At 27.2% G+C, this 27,560-nt stretch overlaps 1 protein-coding gene across 1 annotated transcript; it reads right to left on the reverse strand.

Moving 5' to 3' along the window:
- Positions 1-5,137: 5,137 nt before the first annotated feature.
- LOC129966885 (proline dehydrogenase 1, mitochondrial-like) lies at positions 5,138-25,656 on the reverse strand. The gene is made up of 13 exons (XM_056081492.1): positions 25,310-25,656; positions 23,458-23,666; positions 20,895-20,929; positions 20,004-20,147; positions 18,552-18,616; positions 16,508-16,698; positions 14,841-14,922; positions 12,275-12,367; positions 11,274-11,420; positions 11,094-11,189; positions 9,434-9,630; positions 8,632-8,720; positions 5,138-6,240 (listed from the first exon to the last, which is right to left on the reverse strand). Exons 1-13 carry the CDS (start codon positions 25,580-25,582, stop codon positions 6,035-6,037), a joined length of 1,827 nt encoding a protein of 608 aa, XP_055937467.1. The 5' UTR covers positions 25,583-25,656; the 3' UTR covers positions 5,138-6,034.
- Positions 25,657-27,560: the final 1,904 nt, after the last annotated feature.

The raw sequence follows: 27,560 nt of genomic DNA on the forward strand, positions 1-27,560 counted from the left end.
AAATACATATCTGAATTTTTTGGTGCTTGTGCAGTATCCACATGTCATCGATTAATCCTACACATCGCACGCTAGTTTCAATAAAAACGCCAATTGACGCCAAAGATGTATTATTCGCCAACACCATGCAATTAATACGGTAGGACCGATTTTCTTTACTATGCTACGAAGTGCACAACTTTTAATTGTGAAAATAAAAATTTGAGCACTCATCTCATATAAAATCCACTGTTTTATGCATGAGAATGAAAGTATAATTCTTTTATTAGGGAGTGTGAAAGAAAATTTTGAGGAGACATGTCTTGCTTTTTAAAATACCATATCTATCGTAGCCTGTCAAAGGTCTTGTTAGCGCGATGGATAAGACGGAATTGGGTATTTTACTCCCCTTTTCAGTACACATTACGAGGCTTCTTCTTTAATAACTAATTTCTTATTTTAATACAGTTTTATTTTAAATAGTATGTTAAAAATAATACAATTTAGTACCATTGATAATATATCTGTTTTCATTTATTATATATATATAATGGGAAAAAAAGTAATAAAATTCTTGAAAAATTAACCATAATTATTAATTAATGATTTAATTACTTAAAAATAAAAGCATTAAATTACTGAAAGGTTATAATATAAGCAAATATAACATTAAAAGCTACTATTTTGCAGAAAATATTTACTGGAATATAACATAACGAGAAAAATTAATATTCCAATATATTATGAGTTAGTGATTAATTATACTTTAATTTACTTAATAATGATTTTAATATTTCAATGTAAATACAAATTATAGTCCTGACAATTTAAAATTCATAAAGTTTGTATTTTTTAAATTATTTATCAGGGAAACAATTCTAGTAACATATTTTAATCTATCTGCCTAAGGCTTGTCAGTAGTCTGAATAGCTGCCTAAATGGAAATACGTCGTTGTGCTGCCCTACTAACAAAATTATCACACACATGATTTGATGCTCACTGTAAGTTAAATGCAGTTTACCAAAGCGAAGGCACACATTTTTAGAAAATCAACTCTATTAATGAAATTTTAATCAAACTATAAAATAATTATGAAAGTGCTATTTGAAAATCTCTACATGTAGATACTATAAAACATGGTACTTATTTCCCATATTGGATGAATTCGTTAGTATATTATGACAGCCTTTAACCTGCAACGATTTTTTTTAATTTCAAGTGATAAAATTCAACAAATATTCTTTTTGAAGCAACATTTTTCAGTTCATTCTGGTACTAATAAACTAACTATAAATTTCACCAATCAAAATTCAATGCAATTAACTTCCAGGTAATTTTTTTGAACAAACCTCATTAATTTCTAAAATTTTATGCATGAATTTTTGTATGAAAGTTTTCAGATCCATATAAACAGTATGATTTTGCTTTAAAGTAAATTATTTTCACTATCTAGAACTGTTATTTTAGAATATTTTTGGGACTATAAGTTGACTGACATACAGACCTAAAATACTGCTTTGAAAATAGAAATGTGGGAATTGAGGGGCAGTGACTGTTGATTGATATATTTCAGAGTTATGAACAATCATACGAAGTAAAAATTTGCACAAATGATATTAGGACCATATAACTTTGTCAAAGATTTCCATCTGTAGAGAATGAATAAAAAATCAAAATCTCAGAGATTTCTCTCAATAATGATATGTGGTGAGGGCAGCAACCATTGATGACTCATCTAGGGGGTCATAAAAATTGGTGAAATCGATACAGCAATTGGAATGGAGAGGCTGATTTTTTTTTTTGGTTATGCGAATTATATAATGATAATTAATCAGATATTAATAATAATAACCAATTAAGCAAATTTAACCATAAAATATAGATAATTATATTCAAGTCTAACAAGGTCACAATTAGCATACAATTTTTTATTCTTAAAGTATTTCACGAGACACAATTCTGGACAAACATATTAATGGAGAGGCACAAATGAATGGCAATAATTACATTTTATTACATAACACAGTTTAAGTATCTACAATGAGATTCTGATGAAATCGTCTCATCTTAGAATATAAGACTAGGATAACATTTTTTTTCTAAAATAAAAATAAATAAAGAGTCGGACTAAAAAAAAATGACCCCTAAAATAGAGAGGAGGCACCTAATACTCAATGAGTTATTTTTGTTTTCTGAATAAGAAACTACCACAGAGATAAAGCAAATTTAACAATAATTAAAAATCCATGCAATCAATAACAACTTCCACATATAATAAACAATAACAAAAATATAATACTGAATTAAATAGTTTTAATTTTTTGATTAAATAGCATGCAAAAAGAGAAAAATATCACTAGAGTATTACTGAACACATTCAAACACTGTGTATACAAGTTCTGAGAGAAAAGAAACAGTATTTTTGATCTGTAATTGTATATAAAATCAAAACGGTAAGTACAAAAAACTGTAACTGTCACACATATAACAAGTTATTAATGCCATTTCAGAAAAACAAATTTTAAAATTACTAACAAAAAATTTTAAAAAGAAAATATTAGCAAAACATTTAAGAACAAATCATTAATAGAAAAACAAATAGATTAATTTTAGCACATAAAAAAACACTCACAGAAATTATAAAAACAGGCAAAATCAATCCTTCAATAAACCCAAACATTTTACTGTGAACACAATGATATCACATAAGGGGAATGAAGTAGAATGAAGAAAATAATTTCAGCACGTATTTTCTGATAGTGTTTTTCTTAAGCAGATTTTGAAATTCATGTAAGACTCAGAATACACACAAACAGTGTAAATTTATAAATCATTTGAATCAATTCAAAGAAATGCAATGAATCGCACAAGTATGAGAGAAAATGCAAGAATGTTTAAGAAAAGAATCATCAGATATGTTAGTTATTTCAACCATCCCAATAGTACAAAAAAAATTGGCAAAATTGTTTGACAATGTATAACACTGAATCAGATTTCATAAAATCAAATAATGTTTTTTACTTATAATACAATGTAATTTAGTGGTACATGAGCAAAGAATGTATTTGATATGGTGTACTTTAATATCATCTTTAATTAAAAAAATTGCAAGTGATGGTATTAACAGGAAATATATAATAATATGGGAATTAAAGGAATTTTTTAAACCAATATGTAGGAAAAAGTATTTTCATAAAAGACAGTTTTAAATTAGTAGGAAAAAAAAAAAACAGACATCAGTTGATTAAATAAATATAAAAAAATTAGACAGCTTTAACTTCACATACTGAATTATGTAATTTTGTTTTAACCTGCTACACAGTTTTTAAATGAAAATAATAACAAGTACAATCCTTCAATGATTAATAAAAGTAGATGAATAAAATGAGTTGACAAAGTACTGAAATAAATAAATGTGCAGAAATTAAGTTTAAAGCATTTATGAGAAAATTATTGAAATTACTTAAATCTGATAATAAGTATTCAACAGAAATTCAGACAGTCATGATTTTGAGATCCCTAAATTAATACAATCCCATTTGGGGTCAAGTACAACATAATAATAAAGATTTGAAGGCAAATAAGTAAATAACTTTAACAATTAGAAAGATAGATAGATTTGAAGAGCATAGTTATAAATACAAACAAAAAGTTTTACTATAAAAGGAAACAACACAATAGATATACAAATAAAACAACAACAACAAAACAAAACAAAAGAAAGTGAAAGAGGATGCCTGACTAGAACAGTATATCTGAGATAAATATAAAAAAATAATTTTGCTGCTAATTTAGAATAAAAGATTATAAACTATGTTTAAATCTGAAACATTTATTTACAAGTTTACAAAATGGTATGAAAGATTTCAATTATTGTTTAATTTTTTAAATAATGAACCGAAATATTTATGTTTTAATTTTTAATGTAAAAAAATAGACAAGTTTTAAAACTTTTTAGCAGATTAATGAAGTTGTATTCTCCTTTGAAGTCATTTCAGGTATTAAAGAATATTCATTAAGAATAAAAATAATATCGATTTTTCAACATAAAATTGTAATTAACTTTTTAATTGCAATTAATAATTATTACTTTTAAATAAGAAAAAAAAATTAATTAATTAAAAAAAGCTTAAAGGCTTACAAGAGCTATAATGCATATATATTTTAAAATCAAAAGAATAAATGAGTAGCATATCTTCTCATAAAACAGAAAGTTTTACAACAAATAAATTAAAAAAATTAAATAAGTATAGTAGAAGTGTAGCATTTTCAGAGAAATACTACCACAAATTAAAAAAAAAAGAGTTAAACTATAGTAGATATTTATTTGAATGTGCATTTTCATATCATTATTAATGCCAAGTAGCCATGTGTCTAAAGCAAACACATTGAAGAGTTATTAAACAGAACTACTGCATTTGACTGATTGTGTTGCTACAGCAACAAATTCAAGAACTGCATTAAAATTATTTCAATGAGTTTTTGAATGAATATGCTTGAAATGATACTCACCTGAATCATCAATGTTGCAAATCCTGACAGCTTTAAAAGTTTCTCTTTGCATTTGCTTTTGTTACTTCGAGTTTACTTATTTGGCCATAAAAAGTATTTTTTGAGTGACGATGTAGCCTTTCAAAAACAATATAGTATAACCAGATTATATTTTTCTAAGATAATGCTCAAAATTAATTATATAAACTATCACAAATGATTTATTTGTAAACAGAAAATTATTAAATATATCAAATCATAAACAGAAAATCACAAATTCGCCTTCAATAAATAAGTATAAAAAATACATAACAAGAGTAAAAATAATTTTAAGCTCTAATAATAAACATGTCGATTATAAATATAAATTATGTCAATAAATACATTTATATCCAATATCTCCCAGTCATGAGAATACTGCAATAATAAAAGATACCTGAGTGATTATTAATTTTTATATAAGGTAACAATAAATTAACATTTCAAAAAATGAAATATATTCAGGAGTATACAAATTCATCCAAAGCATATATCATTGCTTGAATATAAATAGATTTCTATAATATTTACAATAAATAAATTTATTTTCCACAATTTTTTCAAATGCATTTAAATTTGTGAGATCACAATAACATCTTTTATAGTCATATCAATGGAAATGGTAACACAAATGACAATTTATTATATTTATTGACTCATAGCACATAAATGGATTTTAACAATAATAAAATACAACCTTTTGAAAAGATAAAAAACATCATAAATTCAAATGATATTAGAAATTTTTAATAACAGCCATATTATTCATAGTTACGGAATATTTATTAAAAATATTACAGCCTTTAGAAGCAATGCACCTGACGAACTTTGATATATTCACTCATATTTGTGACACATTTTGTAGAGTTAGCAGCAGATTATTATAAGAAATAAGTTATTAAAAAGTTAATAATTTTCTTGTGAAAAATAATTAGCTATATTTTTTAAAATAAATAAATTTGATATTAAGTTGTTCAAAAGCTAAAAAACACATGAAACATTTTTTTTTTATAAAACACAACTCAAAAGAGGTAATGCTAAATAAATAAAATGAAAAAGAATCAATGTTATTCTTAAAAATTATTTGAATGTCTTAGTTATTAAATTCACTATTGTGGTACTTTTGTTTTATCAGTTCAAAACTTTCTACAGAAAGATTACAGAAAATATTTCAGCTGAAAATTTTTTATATCATTTAGAAACATGCATATAAGAAAACAATTAATGATAGGCAAATTGCAATGAAATTCTATAAATAGGCAATTTGCAAAACTGTATTTGATATGAATATAAAAAAAAACTGCCAGAAACCTGTGCCAAAATTTCTGTGACTCCCAAACTACCACATGGTTTTATTTAGAGTTATGCTACACAGCTTCAGAAGAACTGTGTTATTACATCAAAACATATATTTTTGTCTAAAAAAATAATGAGCATTTTGCTGTTATCTATGAATGAAATGGCTAAACAGCAATATTCTACAAAGCATTGGAGACTCTTTTAAAAAATATCAGTGAAAGTACATCATATGGGCACATAATTTCCTTTTGGTGTGTAAAAGAACTGCCCACGGACAAAGCGGCGCAACATTTCTTTCCTCAAAAGACGCAGTTCCTTATCAACTTTCAAAAGAAGTCCATGGTTTTCAAGGGCACGCCGAGAGAGATAAGGCAACACTTTATCAATAGGACCATATGGAATGTACTTATAAACGGAATAGCCAGCTTGACCTAGATACAATGGGAAGTTATTATTAATTTTGATATACTTTTTTATTTGAGAAATATCTTAAAATAATAATTAAAAAACATTGAATGCTTTATTTTCAAAAATAAATTTATCTCTTCATTACATGTATTACATTGTTATGAATTTGTAATATTACTTCTCTGCACAGTTAGTTTCATAGGAAGAGAATTTTACAGATATCTCTAATGGATGCTGTGTCAATAACACTTTGGCTTTGTGATGGCTTTGGTGATAGAAATGAAGGACCCAGAATATTTGAGAATCTGAGCTATAGTTCCATTATTATTCAAAATCAGGAATTCGTTGTACAACAATCAATCCCCTGTCATGGGAGCTATAAAAAGCTGAGACAAGACGAGACATTCAGTGAATAGTTGAGCTCACGTGACTGGCTGAGCAAAGTCTCACTTTGGCATAGAGATCCGCAAATTCTCTCTAAACAGTTTGAGCTGTTATGATTGTTTATTACCAAATTGTTGCTAGTGTGCAGCTTTTACTGTAAGTGCTGTAATGTGTAAGTTTTTGTTATCTTAATTACTGTGTATTGGCGTTTTGTAGAGAATAAAGCTTCTTTATCCATTATGGAACTGTTAGACTTTTTAGCATTTCTCATTGTACAAATTTTTTTGCAACAATATTTATTGTTAATATAACCTGGTAATAAAGGATGCATTCAATAACTTTAAATGATTTGTTAATGAAAATGGCACCTAAAAACAAACCATTTTCCAAGCTTCTACATTATACAATTGTAAAGACAGTTGAATATAGTCATACAAACAGAAAGCAACTCCATCGTACACATTCTGAGAATGTAGCTGTTTTCATAAAATATTAAAATTCTAGGAAAGCATTTCTCTCAAATTAACTGTTGTAAAATCAATCAAGAGTTTGAAAAATCAATGACATTTTTTTGAAATTTTAATTAAATAGAAACTTAAGCAATCTTTTCGGTTTTCTTGGCAATAACTTTTAAAAATATTACAGCATAAAAATGATATTTATATCAACTTAAAGAAAATTATCTCTTCAATTATACAAATTTATTTACTTATAAATATTTGTTTCTGTAATTAATCAATTAATACAAGGAGAATCGTAAGAGTTCTGAGCAAATATTAAATGTATCACGAATGATATAACAAAAACATTAGAATTCTAAAATAGCAAAGTGTATCCAATTTTTTACAAATTTTATTGAAGTTTACAGAAAATAAGAAATACTCATTGTAAAATGAACTGAATAGTGTATGACAACTACAATAGTATTGATTATAAATCTCCCAAAATTTGAAATATAAACATATTTTGCAAAAAATACTATTTTAATTAAATTACATCAATTATTTAATCAAAATTTTAGTGATCATTAATCATGGTAAACCAGATGAGGTATATAAATATATATATAGTATATAAATGCAAACTCGAGGAGAAATTTCTATACTGCTGTTATCTAAGTTTCATTCCACTCAATCTTTTTAATTACATTTTATTTTATTCATAACATACAGTTCTGCTTTTGGGATTTTTGAAGCCTCAAAATGCATGGGCAGATGCACGGGACATATATAAGTTTTTATACCTCCCTTTGCTGTTTATTTATATATATATATATATATCCTTATTTTAAAATATTTAATTTTTCTAGTTTGCAAAAAAAAGCTCAAACGATTCTGACATGGGAAAAAAAAAAAAAAAACATCACTGTTTTAAAAGTTGACGACAGAACAATACAATAGTCATTTTAAACCAATTTAAACCAGATCTTCGCAAAATAATAATAATAATAATCTGGCCTTGGGATAAAGTTTTGGGGCTCGAACGATTTTGAGATTGGAGAAAAAAAACCATTATTTTCAAAATATTGACACATGCATAATCTGATAGTCATGTGATTGTTTAAAACGGGTTTAAACTGTTTTTCCACGAAAAAAATTCTAGCTTCGAGAAAAATTTTTAGAACACAACTGATTTTGAGACGGTCAGAAACCATTGCTTTTCTAAATATTGGTGATTGTGAAATATGAGTCATGTGAGAACATGTTTTTTCTGTCAGATTGATACCACGTGACTTGAAAAAAAAATAATGTTCTCACATGATAACTAGAAATTTACAATAGCAGATTTCAATTTTTTTTTATTGTAAATTGTCTTCTGATTATTTGATAAGTGATAGTTATATATAGAATTTTCTTAATATTTTTTTTCTATTTTTGGCATGATTTTTCTTAATAATTTTTTCCTATTTTTGGCATGATTTTTATAAAAGTTATTTTGATTGTCAACCCTAGCTACAGAAGTTTCACTTCACATGATTATCTCTCACTAGTTCAAAAACACAGATTAAACTTTAAAGTGAAAAAAGATACCTAGCAGAAAGCTGACTTGATCACACATGCCCAGCAACTGTCCAAAGCAGATAACCTTATGCTCTGGTTTTATACCCAATTCTTCCATCCTGAGAAATAAAAAATGGCATTATAAAACACGAGAAAGCTATTCAACTTTTAAAATGTTTTAATATTTCTAATTTCCGATGACTATTTCATGGCTCATTAAATTTTGACAGAAAAAGTTTATCAAAAAATGTTTAAGTTACTCAATAAAGAAAGTGCAACAGATCTTATGAATAAAATGCAAAATGAATAATAATAATAATACATTTTAGCATGACAGTTATGCAATTACTTTAAATGCAATTACCAGAGTAATGCAATGAAAAAAGAAAAGAAAACATATTTTTAAAGAAGTGTGCATGCATATATATATATATATATATATATATATATATATATATATATATATATATATATATATATAAGTAATTTATACCTGGTAAACTAGTATCTGATAAAAAATGTCCTAAATTAGCAATGAAACAAGTAGATTTATTCATTTGATTAAATTGTTATACTACAACTGAATTTATTTCAATTTTATTATAATTTACATTTAGGAAAATTTGAAAAACAGTCTTTACAATAAGATTTTGTTGTACTTTGAAAATGATGAACCTAATGTTAAATCAAGCTAATAATGATAAAAATACATTTCTAAAAAATAAACACTATAGTTTAGTAATAATTTGAATAAGAAATGCAAAATTTACTATTCAGTTAAATATTTAAAAAAAAATATGGCCCCAAGTCAATTCCAATGATTTTATCTTACTTTTTCACAACGAATCTTATGGTATCTTCATTGTGCGTGGCCACCATCACTCCAATTTTTTTTTCTTTTTCTGTTTTCATGTCTTCAACTATTTGTCTAAGAATTTCTGTAAAAGTTGTGTGATACATTTCAGTGGTAGCTTCATAAGTAGGGTTGATGGGATCTTCATAGCCTATCTCTTTAGCTCGAATTCGTTCCTAGAGAAAAAAACAACAACTAAACTTTTATTCAAAGGCTTGTTCTTAGCATATGAATGATAAACAAACATTTTTAAAATGTCATACAAATAGTGGTGTTAATACATTTGCAATACACAAAATATTATTCTTACCATGACAAACAATGAAAAGTTTAAGGTGCCAAATTTATGACTTTAGCACACTATCAACAATATGATCTAATAGTATGTAAACACAAAGAAACAGATAATTTAAAATTAAATCAACTATGTCAACAAAATTGTAAGAAATAAAATTCATAATTTTATATTTTAAAAATAAATTTCACTTCAAAAACTGCTGCTTTCAGAAATTATAAAAATAAATTTAACTGACTTTTTTTTTCAAATTTATTATTTTATAAAGAAACATAATGTGTACTGTGTATGTGCACTCCATACTTTTGCACATGCGTTGGGATGGGTGTAATTCATCAAAATAGGGGTGAAAGGAGGAGATGTTTACATTCACTAGTATCTAATAGGGGAAATCCAAAGTCAAAGGGAATACCGGAAATGCACTCATTGTTCCATGTCTCAGATGGAGTCAAGTCATCGAAATGTGGTCGTCTCAGAATCCACTGACAAACAGTACATTTCTATGCAAGATAAATATTTTTGATGGGGAGTCTAGAATTCTACATCATGCTTACTTCATTTCTATTTCTTGAGACTTTTCAATCAGGAATATAATTACATTTACTACACAGAGGATAATTCAAATTAAACAGAAAAGATTTAGGCATTTTCTGTACATAAAATATAATCTGGATCACAACCAAAATTTCAATGCATATTCTTTAGAATCATCACTTTCAATTTCAGAAGAAAAAAAAAACAGTTCATAGTTTGATTATAACCTTTCAACATCTACAAAAATTTAGGCATTTTGAAAAGACTGGTACCATTGCAGTAAAACCTAGACAGAACAGCAAACTAACAGAAAGGTAGACAATTGAAGAAATTGTGAATGTAATTACTGAACAAGTGACAGCAAAGTCACATGATAGCAGTAATACATATGTGGCTTAAAAATTTAATATTTTCCTCAAAAGAAAAGTTTCTGCATTTTTTTTTTTTTTTTTTAAATTCTTGCATTTTAGAAAAGTTAACAAACCATGTTTGTTTATTTTTTTAAAGAAGTTCGTCCTTAATTTCATACTGTCATTTTCTCCCTATTAACAAAAAGGGTTTTTTTTTTCCCCTTTCAAAAATTAAATCCATGTACTCAGTACAAAACTTTGTACAGTGTATAAAATTTGGTTGCAATCTAATCAATTTATAGATTTTGTAGATATGTTCTTCTAAATATCTTTTATTTCATTTTAATTTATTAAAACAAGAGATTTCTGAAATTTTCACACCAAGCACAATCAAATGAAACATCTGAGACATTATTTTAAATTAATAAAAAAATCTCTGGAATGTAGAATTTAAATTAACCTGCTCCATGTAAGCTCCTCGTACAAGTTTTGCACCAAAGTAAAATCCTTGTCTTTTGGCAAGTTCCAAATCCAGAACAACATTATTATAAGCTTCCTAATTAAAAAGGAAAATAAAATTATTAGAAAATTAGTATGTTCTATTATGAATACTGTAAAAGCTATGTAATTTTTCTCATACCTTTAAGTAGCATTGATAAGTATTAAATATTATAGCTTTTTTCTTGTTGTATTTTCGCATCATCTCCATGGTAATTCGGTTGATTGCAGGTTGAAAGTAGGACTGTTCAGCATCAATCATGACTCGGACATCTTTTTCTCGGGCATTCTAGAAAATAAAGGAGGAAAAGACAATTCAATCATGTAATCTTTGTAGTTTAATAGGAAAAGTTTGAACAATCCTTTTTTGTAAAATCTTAATTAGCTTACAGTATTCTTTAAAGCACAGGATTTTGAATGCATGATTTTGGTATTTTTATTGCAACAAATTTGTCATTTATTTTGGAACATTTTTCTTCACCAAACTATCAAAATATAACATATGAAAGGAAAACAATTCTACACAAATTGACCACTCTACTTTAATTATTAGAGAATAGAAACACTCTTCACAAGAACAATTTTAATTCTAAACAGCAGCTTATCACTTGTTAACCTATGACAAAATAAACTTTACATAAATTTCATCATAAACTTTACAAATGAAAATAAATCTATCAAGTTGTGGTTAAAACAGAATTGCCAGTACTGAATGAAAAAATTTTTTGCAGAAAAATAAAATCTATAGACAAAAAAAGTTTCTAAAAAATTAAAACACTTTTACTTAGTATCGTAAAATGATAAAATCTTGAATGAAATAATTTTCACCAAATAAAAACAAATACAAAATTTAATAGTGAAGAGTTGAGAAACAAAATCCTCAATATTAGCACAAAACCTTCAAATTCTTCACTGAAGTTAGAAGATTGAAGAGTGGAAGTGGCATGACTGAAATTTCATGCTATTATTCGGAGAATAATTTATTTTTTGCTGTCTTCAAACGTCTTGAAGATCAAGAACTAAAATGCTAATTAAGAGTCATAAAAGTAAAAATGGATTCAGTTGTTCATAGCAAACAATTAAATCAATCATTTGCTTGATTAATTAAAAATAGGGCATAAAAGCAAAATTATAATATATTACTCGAGCAATATGATGTAATCTTCTCATCATATTCTGAAACATTTCTTCCTCCTCTGGATTGAGAGCAGTGATTATAGGCTCCATTTTTCCACTCTGGAAAAAGAATGAAATTCAATGACAGTGTCTCAATTTTGTCTTTAAAAAATCAGAACCATAAGAGGTTTATATATAATCAGTCATGCAATCATTTTTACAGAATTATAATACAAAACCGAATCTGCAGTCTGACTAAATAGTCACAAACATATATAAACATATTAATTATAGACATTGTTAAAATGTTCACTAAATAACAAGAAAATTGGGTGCAAAAACAGTGCAAAATTGAATTAATTCACAAAATTTAGGTTTAATGAATTAAAATGTTATATAAAATTCTTAAAGTTAGTAAAGACTACTACACACGCAATTTAAATTGTTTATATCAGTAACTAAACCATAAACACTGAATTCCCTACTTCATTAACATTTTTACAGAATTATAGAAGATCTATATGTAAGTCATATCACTGACTCTCCGACCCACCCGAAGGCACACAGACAATAAATAAATGACCGGACCACCACAGCAACAACACTGGCAGGAACTATGGTTGAGTCCTAAGAGCCATCACCAGCCACAGTACAACCCTTCCCTAAGGAAGTATGTCCCGTCATTGATGATAGGAGCCAGACCCCCACCTTTTCATGTACCTTCCAGGGTGGTGAGATCCAACCACCATGCCAAAAGCATCTCATCCTCATTTCGAGGTGCTCCCCTGGGGGGGGGGAATCTATATGCATAATATATATTATAAATTCATAATATATGTAAACAAATAGATTTAAAATTGAAGTCAAAAACTCATCTCAAGTAAGAAGCCTAATGCAATCATAGCATTTTAAAATTTTAGCGAAGTATTTAAATAGTGTTTCTGATGGACACAAAATGAATCTAAAAAATAAAATCATCAATATTTATTATGTCAAAAACATTTTTTTAGGAGGGGGGATTATTTTGTCTCAAGCTCAATAAAATCCCGAATCCAAAGAGAAATTCAGAAAGTAAAATAAAAATTTTTAACTTTGCCGAACTTAATTGACTAAAAATGAAAGAAGAAAAATGGCACTGAATTTAGCAACAATAAAATATTTTCACATTCTTTTTTCAAAATTTCCTATTTTTTTTAAAAAAAATTACAGATAAAATAAATAAAAAAAGTAACTGACACAAAATAATTGTTCAATACAAAGAAAAGGAGTTTTTTCCATTTGAATAATTATAATAAATAATAACAAATTTATTGCTAAAAATAAAAAATTTAAAAGTTTATTGAATTTTTTAAAAATTAATGCATGGCAAATTTATTTTAAAGGCTAGATATTGAAGAAGGAGAATAAAAGCACAGAAAAATAAAGAATTACCACTAGAAACCCTTCAACATAGGCAATGCAGGCTTGAGAAAATGCTTTACATTTATCAACACAATACACATAAGCAAATATAAATGCATATAAAAATATCTTCATTATTATAACTGACTGCAAAATTTATGATTTTCACATTATTTCATTGATTTTTGCTAATAACGGAGTCAATTTTACTAACTTTCTTTTGATCTCAGCTTCAAAAGCTAATAGGCTTTTATCTCTGCTTTTGAATAATTTGTAAAGTTAAATAGTTGAAAAAACAACATATTAATCAAATGTTTAGATTTAATTTGCAAATTTAGCATGAAACTAAAGCAGTCTAATTCGCAGAAACAAGTACACCAATTTTTTTATTCAGTTTTTTAAGGTTTGTTTCTGGAATATCAACTGGGCATCAAGATTTTCTTGCGACACAATAAAGAAGACAATGTAATGTACCTTTCACTTAAGTTCAAGTTATAATTTAAGTTTTAATTTTCTGATGCTTAATTATTTATGTGAATCATAGTGCAATCTCATTATAATTTTATAAATGAGAACTTATCACAAAATAAAATTATTTAACAAAGATACTTCAAACAATAAACTTCTTTAACACTCAAATCAGATTATTAGTGTAACGGCTATCAACTACTCAGCCTCTAAGTAATAGTTTGAAGGAATAGTTTATTTTGCTTAAATAATTTGTTTAAGTTTAATTTAAAACACAATAACCAAATGGATATCTAATGGTATACACATTTTTAAGAATCATTTTATCATTAGCTTCTTTCCTACATAAGATACAAATGCCTATACCCACTATTTTAATTTAAGGCAAATACAATTATTGTTCAAGGCATGTATGATTTCATTCCAGCACCTTTCATATTTAATTAGTTTGTGCCTCTTTTAATGACTTATTCATTTCATTCGACTGTCTTACTTAGTCACCCCATATTAAACAGGTAAATTTATTGTTAATGAAGGAAGAAAAGAACAGTTTCTCCACAAGCCTATATTATATTAATTTATTTGTTATGTGAAAAGAAAATAAAGTTCATTCCCATCTATTTGCCAAAATCTAAAGGTGAAGATGCAAGGACCCTATAATTTTGAAAATGTCTTTATTATTAAAGGAAAATTACTATAAAAGGAAAGAGGTGATTTTCCTCACCTGAAGATTAGGCACTTTAAAGAGATCAGACATCACATAGTTTAAATCAACAAGACCACACCAGGAAAACATATTCATCAGCCTTTAAGGAAGAAACAAATAATTTATAGTCCATCACATAGATAAGCAACATAAGCAGGCAGCATAAAAGAACAGAAACAAATAAGAGTTTATTATCAACATAGATAACACATGAAATATTAAAGAAAGTTAGTATCGTAAACAAATGGCAAATATTTCGTTCATTTAAATTTATATCCTCTGTGAAGGTACATAAGATTAAGTTTGGGATATCTAGCAATTTTGAGTTACTGTAAGTTGATATGAAAAACAAACATTCCAAACTTTCATACTGTACCATCATCAGAATATTTCTTTTGACAAAATTGATAAACACTACACTGCTGAATATTGATCCAATCAAGACTGAAAATTGATAAAATATTGATCCTTTAATAGTAGCCAAACAGTAAATGAATATTGTTTGATTTGTTTATTATGTTTGGTACTTTTAACCTTTCTCTAGACATCAAATGTAAAAATTATAAGATTTCAACAATTAAACAAATAGAGACGTTATGTCTGAGACTAAATCTCTAATTTTGCATAATAATTTATAGTAAAAAGAAGAACAGCAGAGCAGATTGATATACTATGACTTGTTTTAGGCATTGTATGGATTTTGATTTGTTTTAAGTAATTTAACACATTTGCAGTTCAATAAATGTTATGCAGAACCTCTGAATACAATATTTACTTGCAAAATGAAATTTATTACTGTAACAACGCTGCACAGTTGTTTCAATATGTGATCTCCAGATATTCACTAATCCAGATTATTGCTAGTCAATTGTATTCATCATTAAATCATTATTAAAAACATTATTATTATGATTTTATTATGCAGCTATAAAATAAGGATTTCTACATTGAAATCCATTAATTCCTTTGTAATGAAAAAAAAAAAAAACTTTTTTCTAAATGAAACCAATGATTCTCAACTTGCAGAGAAATCTCCTATACAGAGGCAAAATATTTAAAAGAAGGGATGTTTTAAAACATCTTGTAATTGAAAAACAAATAAGAAATTTTCTGAATTGAGAAAAAAATAAGAATAGGTGTGTTCCATTAATACAAGAACAAAATTCATACAAAACAAATAAATATATGTCACAAATGTTACATTTATACTATGTAAAATTCCAAAATTCATACAAAATAAATAGATAAACATAAGGGTTACAAATGTTACATTCATACTATATAAGAATCCAAAATTCATTCAAAGATGCAATTAATATTGATTTAGAATGCCGGAACACTTAAGTATCAATTAAAACAGACTATTCTAATAACATAAATGTTAATGGCCTAATCAGTAATTAATTGATAATTAGACAAATAAAGGTTAAATGCCCAAAATTAAACAATCATCAGTGCCACAAAAAGTATTTAAATACTTATTACATAAAATAGCAAATTTCATAAAATTGAAACAAAGGCTGATGAGATGGAGAAGAGATGCCCCCCCCCCCCAAAAAAAATAGAAAGAACAAGAATTAAAGTGTCAAACAAACCAAACATATACCTTCAAATCCGTTCATTCTAGAGGAAAAAAAAAAAAAAAAGGAAATATATTTTCTGAGAAACAAAACAAAAAAGTTTACCCTTTTCTGTCATAATCCATATTTTGCAACCATTTTTTCACTTCTTCATTGTCAGTCTTGATGTTGTGGTATTCCAGCTTTGTGGCAATGGCAGTGGGAGAAACATGTTCAGACACTATGTCTTCACTTTTAGCACCAGTCACTTCTTTGAAATATTTCCGTGTGCGTGCTATCACTTCCGAGAGCTGCATCTGCAAATCGATAGAACAATTCAGTAAAACAATGAATAAAAAGGCAGATAAAAACTCAAAATCTTTATTTATTTATTGATTAGCTAAATTGACTATTAAGAAAATAAGGAAGTGATTTATAAAATAAATACAAATTTGAGCAACATTTGTCAACATAAATTTGAGAAATATACATTGAAATTATTTTATTGCCATTATAGACAAAAACTAATGAGAAGATTAAAAGAATTAATAAAAACAACAACTAAATATACTTATTTAAAATCCAGTATAATCATCACTGTAACAATTAACTTTAATTATCTCAAGTCATTATTTTTAATTATTAAAAATTACCACATAATATATGATAAAAATTTTATGCAAAAAGCTTCCAATGAAGAACGCGATTTAAATCCTTACCCTAAACAAGGAAAAAGTTTCCTTCTTGAAATATAAATAAACCATTTATTTTACAATTTACACAAAATTTTCTGAAAAATTTGAAAGATATTATAACAGCAATGAGGGCAGAATCTGTTATATCGGGGTTGAAATTTAATGCACTGCATGCCATATTACAAGATAATGTAACTTGTGTATGGAAAGGAGGAGATAACATCAAAATTCCCTTTTTGCTTTCAGAAGAATTTATATGTCTTTATTATTAAACATTTATATTTTTTATAATAAATCTATTCTTACTCTTTATTGACTTGAAATTTGAATTAAAATTCTAACATTTGAATTAAAATTCTAAAAACTAGTAATTATGTATAATTGTCAAAAAAAAAAAAAAAAAAAAGGAACATTTCTGTAGTTTGTAATTTATTATCGCATCTCCACTAAATTGGTACTGATGGAAATAGCTTAAAGGGACAGATTTGTTGAGATAGACACACTGTTTAACCAAGTTAGTTAACATAGTTAATTAATGCAGTTAACTCAATAGTAATTAATGTGGTTAGCTTGATAATAGTTAATTAGCATAGTTAATTAAGTAATATTTATATTTAATAGTTAATTAACATAATTAATTAACTATTATCTCAAAAATTTTCTATTACAGAAATCGAGTTTTTTTAATAATTTGATTCAGCAGGTTTTTGTATGAATGTGTATAAAATTTCATTCCGAAATTTGCTGTAGTTCTTGAGATATACTTAATTTTGTCGTGAAATTTTTTTTAGCATGTTAATAATTATAGATTGCTATGCTGTCTGTAAATTGCAATACAATTTACTATATTAATTGCGCAAAAGCCATTATAGAAACACGAAGAAAAAAATTAATACTATAAGAATCAACCATTAGAATAACAGTGATGGACATTCTTTCTGTTATGCAGCAACTGATGTAATCAAGACAAATAAATACAAATGAATTGAGCCAAGCATTATCATGTTACAATTTTTAGAACTAGAGGTTTGAAACTACGTAAATTAGTTTTGTTTTTATTTTTGTTATTTGAAATAGATCTGTATTCTTGACTCATCTCCATTAATACCAAATTTTTGAAGATGAGATAAGAAATAAAAAAAGTTACAGAGATGTTCCATTTTTTTTCTTGATGATAATACAATCAATTTATACTTATTAAAGCATTAATAAAATTAAAAACTAGATACTTTATAGCACACAAATTAAACAAATTAGTCGGGTTTGGTTTGTTACTATGTCTTATTTTTTTTGTGGGGGGGGGCTGTATTTTCTTGTTTTATTTCTTTGCTGTTTAAATTTTCACAGATAATTATTAATAATAATAATAAATCCAATCCATGACATTAAGAAAGTTGATTAATGCATACCATTTTTTCTAAGATTAAATAAGTCAAAGAAGAAAAAAAAGAATTCTTAGCACATTCATAGCATACCAAAAGTTGTGGACGTCCAAGAGCAGTCAATTTAATAGCAGCAAATCCAGTAGAGCGGGTAGTACCTAAAAAAAGGAACACTTATCAAAAAGGGGGATTTCACAAATACCATTCCCTCTATCTCTCTCATACGCACATACAAAAATAAAACTTTTTATCAATTTATATTCAAACATAATAATATTGGCAGTAACTGCAATAACGGATTATGTATAACAGTATTTTTCATTAAACTTCAACTGAAAAGAACAATGTTTTGATAAATATTTAAAATAATTAGTTTCTTTAAATCACTTATTAAATAAATATTTTGGTTTTTCATCATTTATTACATATTCACCTCTCACAAATTTAGATACAATGCATAAGTAAAATGAATCCCAATTATATATTAGAACATGATAATCAATTGTTATAAGACATATTTAGTCTAAAATCCCATTACAACTTCCAATGTAAGAAAAAAAGATAAAACATAAAATAGTTTGCAAAGTAAAAATCAATAATTAATTAAGTAACATTATATGACAGTAATTGTTTTGTTATCAAAACTTGTGTGAATTCAGATTAGTTTTATTCAACAAATATCTTCTATTAATTTATTGAGCTAGTAAATTTTGAATAAGCAAACTTTGCTTCAATTTCAAGTTTAAGTATTTTTAAAATCTGAAAATAAAGCACATACAATGAATTAATTAAAAAAAATATGTAAACCTTCCATTTAATTTAATAAAATGTGTAACACTTTTTATATATAAAAGAGAAAGTTTTGGTTAACTGCATTATTCAACAGTTGTTTATTTATATATTGTCATGAAGATGCAAAGAATAACAGGTCACAAAGTAACACTATATTAAGTTTATTAGCTTTAAGCAACTTGTAACATGCAGATGAAGAACTGATTCCACTGCTTGTGGAACTCAGAATTTATAACTTTACAGAATAAACTAGAATTATAAAGAAGGTTACAGAAAGTTCTAGAAGCTTCTAGAACATTACAAATGAATAATAAGAAATTCAAATTAAAGTTCAACCTTTAAATTAATGCGGCTTGGCTGGGATCCAAACCCTTGACCTTGCGCGTTGCAAGCATGTACTTTACCTCTGAGCCATGCTGACTATGTGCAGTTCTTCCTTTTGCAACAATATTTTCCTGAATTGTACATATAATAATTTTTTTAATTTGCAATGAAGCTGGATTTTTTTACTATAAATAAAAAATAGCTCAAACCTCAAAATTAGAGAAAATTTATATGTACCAGTACTAGAATTTATACTGTTATAAAAAAAATTCATTTCAAAAAATTAATGTGTATAATTAATTGAGTAGATTAAAACACAGCAATTCACACTTTGTTTTCTGACACTCATTGATACTGTAAGTAATTTCACTTTACAACAATCAATACGGGGAAAAAAAAATTTGGATGTAAAGTGTAAGTGATACATACCTGCAACAGCATCAATGGACTTGAGAAAAATTTCCATATTCTTTTCGCATTGTGCTTCATTTAAATAAAAATAAGTTCGAGCCTTTGCACGATACTTCCTTCGATCAGCAAATTCTTCATATGGCTTATATTTTTTTAACTCTCCTAAGCAGGGCAAAAGTAAGAAATTTCTTTAAACAATGGAACTTACACTACAATAAAAATAAATTATTACATATATTATTATTCCTTCCTCATTAACATCATAGAAACTTATTATATTGTTGTGTACCAACACGATGTTACGGCAGGTGTTTACAAAACTGAAGAGGCAACAAATAAAAAATTGATGATAGCTTATAAAATTAATTTAACACAATAGCAGATTAGAGATTTTCTATGAGTATAGAATAGAAATGGATTTGTAAATGTTGATGTTTATCATTATAAAAATTTCAATAGAGTAACAGTCAATATTACCATTAGAGAATGGTAGAATGCAAAAATAATAAGAATATAACTTCAAGCATTTCACATCAAAATATATATAAATAAAATTGATAATTTGTATTTAATAATTTCACCTTTTAATGTACAAATATAGTTGCACTATGAGTAACATTTTGGATGAATATGTGAAAATAACTTAAAAGTGAGAGCAAGCAGGCACTTTTAAAAAAAGAAACATTGTACGAATATACTTTGATATATTTTACAATATTTTTGTGACTGTGCCATTTTAAGCTTATTTGCTTCTTTTTAATTCAATATTTCTAATACTAATATAAAAACTTCCAGAAGCAAGTGAAATTTTAAAAAAATGGCAATAATTTAGTGCCTTTATATTTCCTTTCAATAACACACTTAATTATAAATTAAAACAACACTTAATAAAAATTTTATTATACATACCAGTTTTTGGTCCTTCTTGACTTGAAAGTTTGGATCTAAATGTAAAAATTGATAAATAAATTGCAAAATATTAAACAATCAAAGAAAGATTTCAAAATCATACAAATTAGATCCCAAGTAATGAAGATAGTTAAAACATGAGCAAATGAAACAGAATAAGAATTCATCTATTTTCCATTTCAATAAATTGTTACTTTAGTTGCTTTATCTTCATTTCATGCAGCTTATCTAGCTTTTTCCCACAACTATTTTCATGAAATGCAAAGCATATCATTATATTTCTGTAACTTTCATAAAACAGTTTTTTGAATTCAAATCAAACTGCTACATAGATAACTCTTAATTTATTCCTGATTATGTTTATTTAATCTATGATTGTTACTGTCTTGCAACTTTTTTTTCTTTGAATAACAACTTATATTTTAACATTAATTTAAAGACTATTAAATTAGGAATAAAAACTTTTTTTAATATTTTAGATAATAACATCTTTAGACGTTGATTAAAATTTTTTTGGATAATAACAAATATTTTAGTATTAATTCAATGGTTACAGTATTGGAAAAAATACTTTCTGAAAATTGTTGGTATTCCTTTTCTTGATGAGCAATATTCTGTGACATATATATATATATACTGAGTGGTCAAATTATTATGACCATCTCCTCAATAAAATGTTAAACCACCTTTTAACTTTACTACTGTATGAATTCTTCTTGATATGAATTCTATGAAATGTGAGGAATCGAAGACCATATTTGACAAGCAGCACTTTTCAATTCCTTAAGATTTGATAGTGGTACTGGATCCAGCTTCCTGATGTCCTATTTGGACTCATCTTACAGATTTTCCATTGGATTGAAATCTATTGAGAATCCGTAGCCAAACGCTTAAATAATCTTGGCCAAATGAAGTCTCTATCATGTTCTTTGAACACCTGTAAATAATGCCAGCTTTAAGATATTTGGTTACAGCCAGCCAATCTATTGCCAAAAACCACAGTTATCCAGCTATGCCAGTAGCCAATTTCCCAGACTATAACACTCTCTTTGGAGAGACTGGATCCCCTTCTCCTTCTCTATAGGGGCACTATATCAAAACAATCATGTACCCATTGTTATCATTTTCTGCTAGCTGCTTTCTTGTTCGTGGCAGTTGGTCTCCAGCCACAAATGCCAGGTAAATTACCAGTTTTATGACAGGAAGCATTGTTTTGATGGAAGTATCCATCTCTAGCAGTCCACATAATTAACATAACAGAATATACTTGATCTGTGATAACACTTATATACTCTTGGGCATTCAGAAGTTATTCCATTGTAATAAAAAAAACCCATATAATGACAAGAAAACATTCCTAAACCATAATATTACATCTACCAGCTTGGAATGATGTAGCAATGCAGATGCGGTACATGCTTTCATGCTGTCTTTTTGATATTCACTTGCTGCCATCTGTGCAGTATAAATAAAAAACGATTAATTCAACCACATGGTCCTTTTCCAGTCATCTACTGCCAAACCTTCTACTTTTTTCAAGGCAAACAGTCGAGGCTTCAAAATAGGATGCTATTTCCCATAGCTTGATGGTATAATGTGCAGCAAACAGTTCGTACAGAGACCTTTGCAGTTGCTCCTTTATTAAGATTCTTAGCAAATTGATGTATTGTAGCTCTTCTGTTAGACTTAGATAACTTTGGAAAGTCTCTTTTTAAATTAAGCCTTCAGTAGCCTGTGATAATCACAAGCCTAATGTTGAGATTCAGTTTTCTGCTTGGTAGTCCATTCTCAGTAAACATTAATAATTGTTGTTCTCAAACACTTCACAAATACAATCACTTTGCTGATACTGGTTATGAAACTTTGATCACCTGATACTGGTTATTATGTAATTTCCCGTGTTCAAAACCAGTTAAACCACATTTTTTGCTCATTTCTTCTCAAGCAAGACAATAAAACTGATGCTTCACTTGTCCTACATTCCCCTTTTTATAGCTATCTCTCAGCAAAAGCAAGGTGAAGTTATGCCCAATCTGCATAGTCAAGTAGTATGCCCAAGTGTCAAGTGGCCATAATATCTTGGTCACTCAATGCATATATGTTATAAATTAATGAAATTATTTTCTAACTGCTGAAACTCAAATATAACAAAGCACTTATGCTTTTAAGTTGTGCAGGCATTTAATGCCAAAGTTGTGCTCAATGCCAAATTTCTGCAACTTTAACTTCACCATGTGAAGCAATATGACATGAAAAACACATCTAAAATAAACTTTGCTTAGCCAAATTAAAAAATAAAATCTTTTGAAGCTAAATAGTTTCTAAATATCTTCTTCATAGTAGTTTTTATCTGTTTTCTACTTATTAAAAACATCCTTCTTGTATGGTTTATAGACATTGTTTTAAAGAACTTTTAAAATATGCTAAATTTTAACCGTTTCTGTAATAATGAAGAAAAATAAAAATGTCATTTAAAGAGAATTTATAGCTTACTCATTTTCCAAAAATATATATATCAGATTATTTAAGTCATATAAAGATTGATGTCAAAGTAAAATGTTACTTTTTCATGGCTTCCTTCACTTGATCTTCACTCATATCTTCTTCTGCACTATAATCCAGTATACATTTCACCCCAAAGGAGTGCAGTCTTTCAAGGGTTGGTAGGATGGACTTAGCATCTTCTCCAGCCACAAAATGGCCATAAAAAGTGTGACGCATTAGAAAATTAAACAAGACAGGGCCAAGTATCTTCTTGCCTTGTGCCATAAGCTGGAAATAAAAATTCACATTCATTTTCACTTAGTCACAAAATAGAAAATATATGGAAAAGGAAATAACATCCAACTTTATATAATAAGCATGCACAATTAGAAAACAACCATAAAAACACGAGTTGCGCTGAAAAAAGAGGAAAGCATTTTGTTGCACTGAAATTTAATAGCTGTGGTCCCTTTCAAGGAAACTGGGCATCTAAGGTTAGATAAAAGTAGCACAAACAAAAGAAACAAATTAAAAATAAATATAATATTACAATCCCACGAGGAAATATTATAAATATTATCAGTAATTGATTGAGAAAAAGACAAAAAGTATACATTAACAATTAAAAATATATATTAATATTTCTTCATTCATTTGATATATTTATAACAAATAGCTTTTATAATAAGAAAATCTTCACTGGAACTTTGAATTGAATGTATATATATATTTTAGAGGAAATGAAATACCCAAGTGATTAAAGAGATTTTATATTATTTAGAAATTGATGATATGAAAACAAATTTTGGAATCCTATGCTAAATTTTAATAAAAATTGCATTTTCTGTTATTAAAAATTAGCATTAAAAATAACACAGTAAAATTCCATGACTTAATAAAATATTGTCGATTAACATCAATTAAATTATCAACTAAAAAAACTATTTCATAGTCCAATGAAATACTGTAATATATTTCAATATTTTTTTGTGTGTGTTTGTAATACTTTTCCTTTTTTTCTAAAACTACAGCAGCCAGACATGCATCCAAATTATAAAAACCAATAGAGAAATGAATCATTTATGATCAACATGCAAATAATTTCTCATTAAAGTAATTTTTAAACATTATTTACTTGAATAAAAGAAAAAAATTGAAGCAAGGCCAATCAATTTAAAAATGTAAATCAATAAAATAATGAGTAAAAACAGATATAGCAATATCATACTCTTCAACATTGGTTACACAATCATCAGTAGCATTTCTTACAGATATATTATATATAAAGTAATACCAACAAATTATAGAAGAATAAATATTACAAATTTTTTTAACTGATTAAAAAAATATTTAGAAACATTATTCGAATTATTTAAGAATTTATTATTGATTAATAATAAAAGAGAAATAATTTTTTTTAAATCGCATAATACCATTTTGTTGATCAAATAAAATAACACTATTTGTTAGACATTTACAACTCTGTTTCGTTAAATAGCAAACACTTTTGATTTTATTAAATCATCATTGCTCAGTTTAACATCATAACAAATTTCCATATTCAGTTTTATTACGAGGAGCAGTTTCAGAGTTTTTGTATTTATGCTGGAACAAGCTTTTTTCACCCCTAACCATACTAAAGATACTATGATTCTGTGAAGATTCGGTGAATTAGTATTTTCAACCTATCTTATAATTTTCCGTATATATATTCGTTTACTGCAATTTCGCATAGATTTTCATTATATCTGCATAATTCCTTAATTTACAGCCTTACTTTAAGAAATTAATTTATTCCTTATTTTATGAAATTTCTGTAGAAACTACGGAAATTCCGTAACTATTAGAGAGTATATGATATCGGACAACAAAATAGGGCAAAATATTTTTGTCACAAAACACACACATACACACACAAAAAAAAAACGTACTTTTTCATGATTTTCAACTAAATAAGAATAAGTCGATAGTTTCAGAACCAAATAGGCTCTAAATAACTCCCACGTCGTTTTACTTTTAAAAGCATTTTTTGTGTTTTCAAATGAAAGATCTAAAGGATCTCTCTGCGGCGTACTTCCGGGATTTTCCGCAGTTTGAGTAGAATTTTGAGACACAATTGAAGATTTAAATCGTGAATTCCATAGTGTACAAGAATAACCTACAAAATTTTTTTTAACTACCAACAACCGGAAATGCACAGCCATTTTTTCATGAGAAAAATAATAGCATTTTTAATTTAAGCCGCAAATTTTGATTCCGAAAGCATTAACGCGGAGAAAACAATTCGGAGAGAGTAGCATCATAACAAATATAATATTTCATGTATAGGATGGGTTTACCAGAATTGACATTTATTTTTCTTTAACACAATAAATTAAATGAAAAATCCTATTAAAAATAAATTCTTTTTTAGACAAAATTTTCTTTGTTGAAAATATTTTAAAATTTGGCAGAAGTTCACAGCTGAAAGTTTTGAAGACATTCCTTAATTTAGATCGCAAGACATAACAACTTTTAGTTCGCTTTTATAATGCGAGGATAAGGATAATCAAACAACAGGTAGGAATCCTTAAAAGTCAATGCTCTAATTTAGATGCATGCCCATTAATGATCAGCAGTTATAAAAATTCATATATTTCTAAATATATTCATATATTCATAAAAATTCATATATTCTAATTGTTACGAGCGCCTTTGGCTAAAAACTAATTTTAACTTTAATCATACTAGAGCTATAACTTGCTTTTACAACTCTAAAATCAGAATTAACTGCGCGCGAAACCAATGTATGTTTTTGTATATGGCAACTAAATATAAATATAGCATGTAAATAGAATTGTAATTTAGATAGATAATAAAATGGAGTCAGATTAAAAACGAGTGGATTATTTCACATTACGATCCCACATCTTTGAATCTTATTAGCGGAGAAACGACTGAATGAAATGAAATTCAGGTAGAGTCTCAACATTGTGGTGAACCCGGACGTGATTGCTAAAAATACGGTACGTCTGTTTTTATTTGCAATAAGAATTAAGTAGTGAAATAAAAATGGAGATGTCCGTTAAGAAGCGATCACCTATTAGATCTAACTTTACGAAAACGTATAATGTTTTAATTGAAAGATTAAAGGTCGATGAACCTAAGGAAAAAGAAATTAAATCACTTTTCGGCAATTTGGAACGAATTTATTCGGATTTGGCCAAATTAGATAATGAAATATGTAGTTTTCTTCTGGAAAATTCTGATACCGAAAAGTATGAAGATGAGTATATGAAAATCGAAGAATACAGCACAAAAATGATTGATGCGAAAGTAAATGTGGACATATATTTGACTAAACTTTCTGACGCTGAAAAGGAAAGCGTTGGTTCTGTTTCTCCTAGAATTAAACGAAAACTTAAGTTACCTAAAATAGAACTCGTTAAATTTAACGGTGAAATTAAGAATTGGCTGGCTTTCTGGAGTCAATTTAAGCGTATTCATGATGATGATAAATTAGAAAATGAAGACAAATTTCAATATTTGATCCAATGTGTAAGTGAAGGAACTAGAGCTCGGGAAATTATAGACAGTTATCCTCCAACAAATGCGAATTATTGCAAGGCAATAGAAAGTTTAAAATCGCGTTTCGGAAAGGATGAGTTGCTTATTGAATACTACGTTCGTGAGCTACTAAAATTAGTTATAATAAATGCTTCAGAAGCTAAAAGGAAATTAAGCACGTCGCAAATTTATGATAAATTAGAAACTTACTTAAGAGCTCTAGAATCAATTGGTTTAACATCAGACAAGTATTCAGCAATGCTTTTCCCCCTGGTGGAATCCTGCATACCTGAAGATATTTTCAGGGTATGGCTGCGTAATCCAATTATAATACCAAATCATGACCCGGAAAGCAATGCTTATTCAGAAAAACTGAAAAACTTATTACTCTTTCTGAAAACAGAAATAGAAGGTGAGGAAAGAATTCGCTTAGCGAAATCAGGATTTGCACCTAAGGTGTGTAAGGAGAGGAATTCTGATTCTGTGGCTACTGCTACAGATTTGTTTTCAGGAGGTACAGAAAAAAGAAAACATAATACCATCTGCGTTTTTTGTGAAAAACCTCACGAAAGCAAAGAATGTTACTATGCCAAAAAATTTGATTTTGAAAAGAAACAAAAGATTTTGAAAAATAAA

This window comes from Argiope bruennichi, chromosome 4 (assembly GCF_947563725.1).
Source record: "Argiope bruennichi chromosome 4, qqArgBrue1.1, whole genome shotgun sequence".
In the NCBI taxonomy this organism is placed as follows: Eukaryota; Metazoa; Arthropoda; class Arachnida; order Araneae; family Araneidae; genus Argiope; species Argiope bruennichi.

Bases quoted from the DNA above. Each gene is read 5' to 3' on its own strand.
- LOC129966885 (XM_056081492.1), bottom strand. From the start codon at position 25,582: ATGGCTGTGCATTTCCGGTTGTTGGTAGTTAAAAAAAATTTTGTAGGT. The intron at 18,617-20,003 runs GTATGTATCACT...TCCTTTTTTTAG, and splicing joins GTCCATTGATGCTGTTGCAG to GTACTACCCGCTCTACTGGA. The intron at 12,368-14,840 runs GTGAGGAAAATC...TTCTTTTTCCAG, and splicing joins TTAAAGTGCCTAATCTTCAG to AGTGGAAAAATGGAGCCTAT.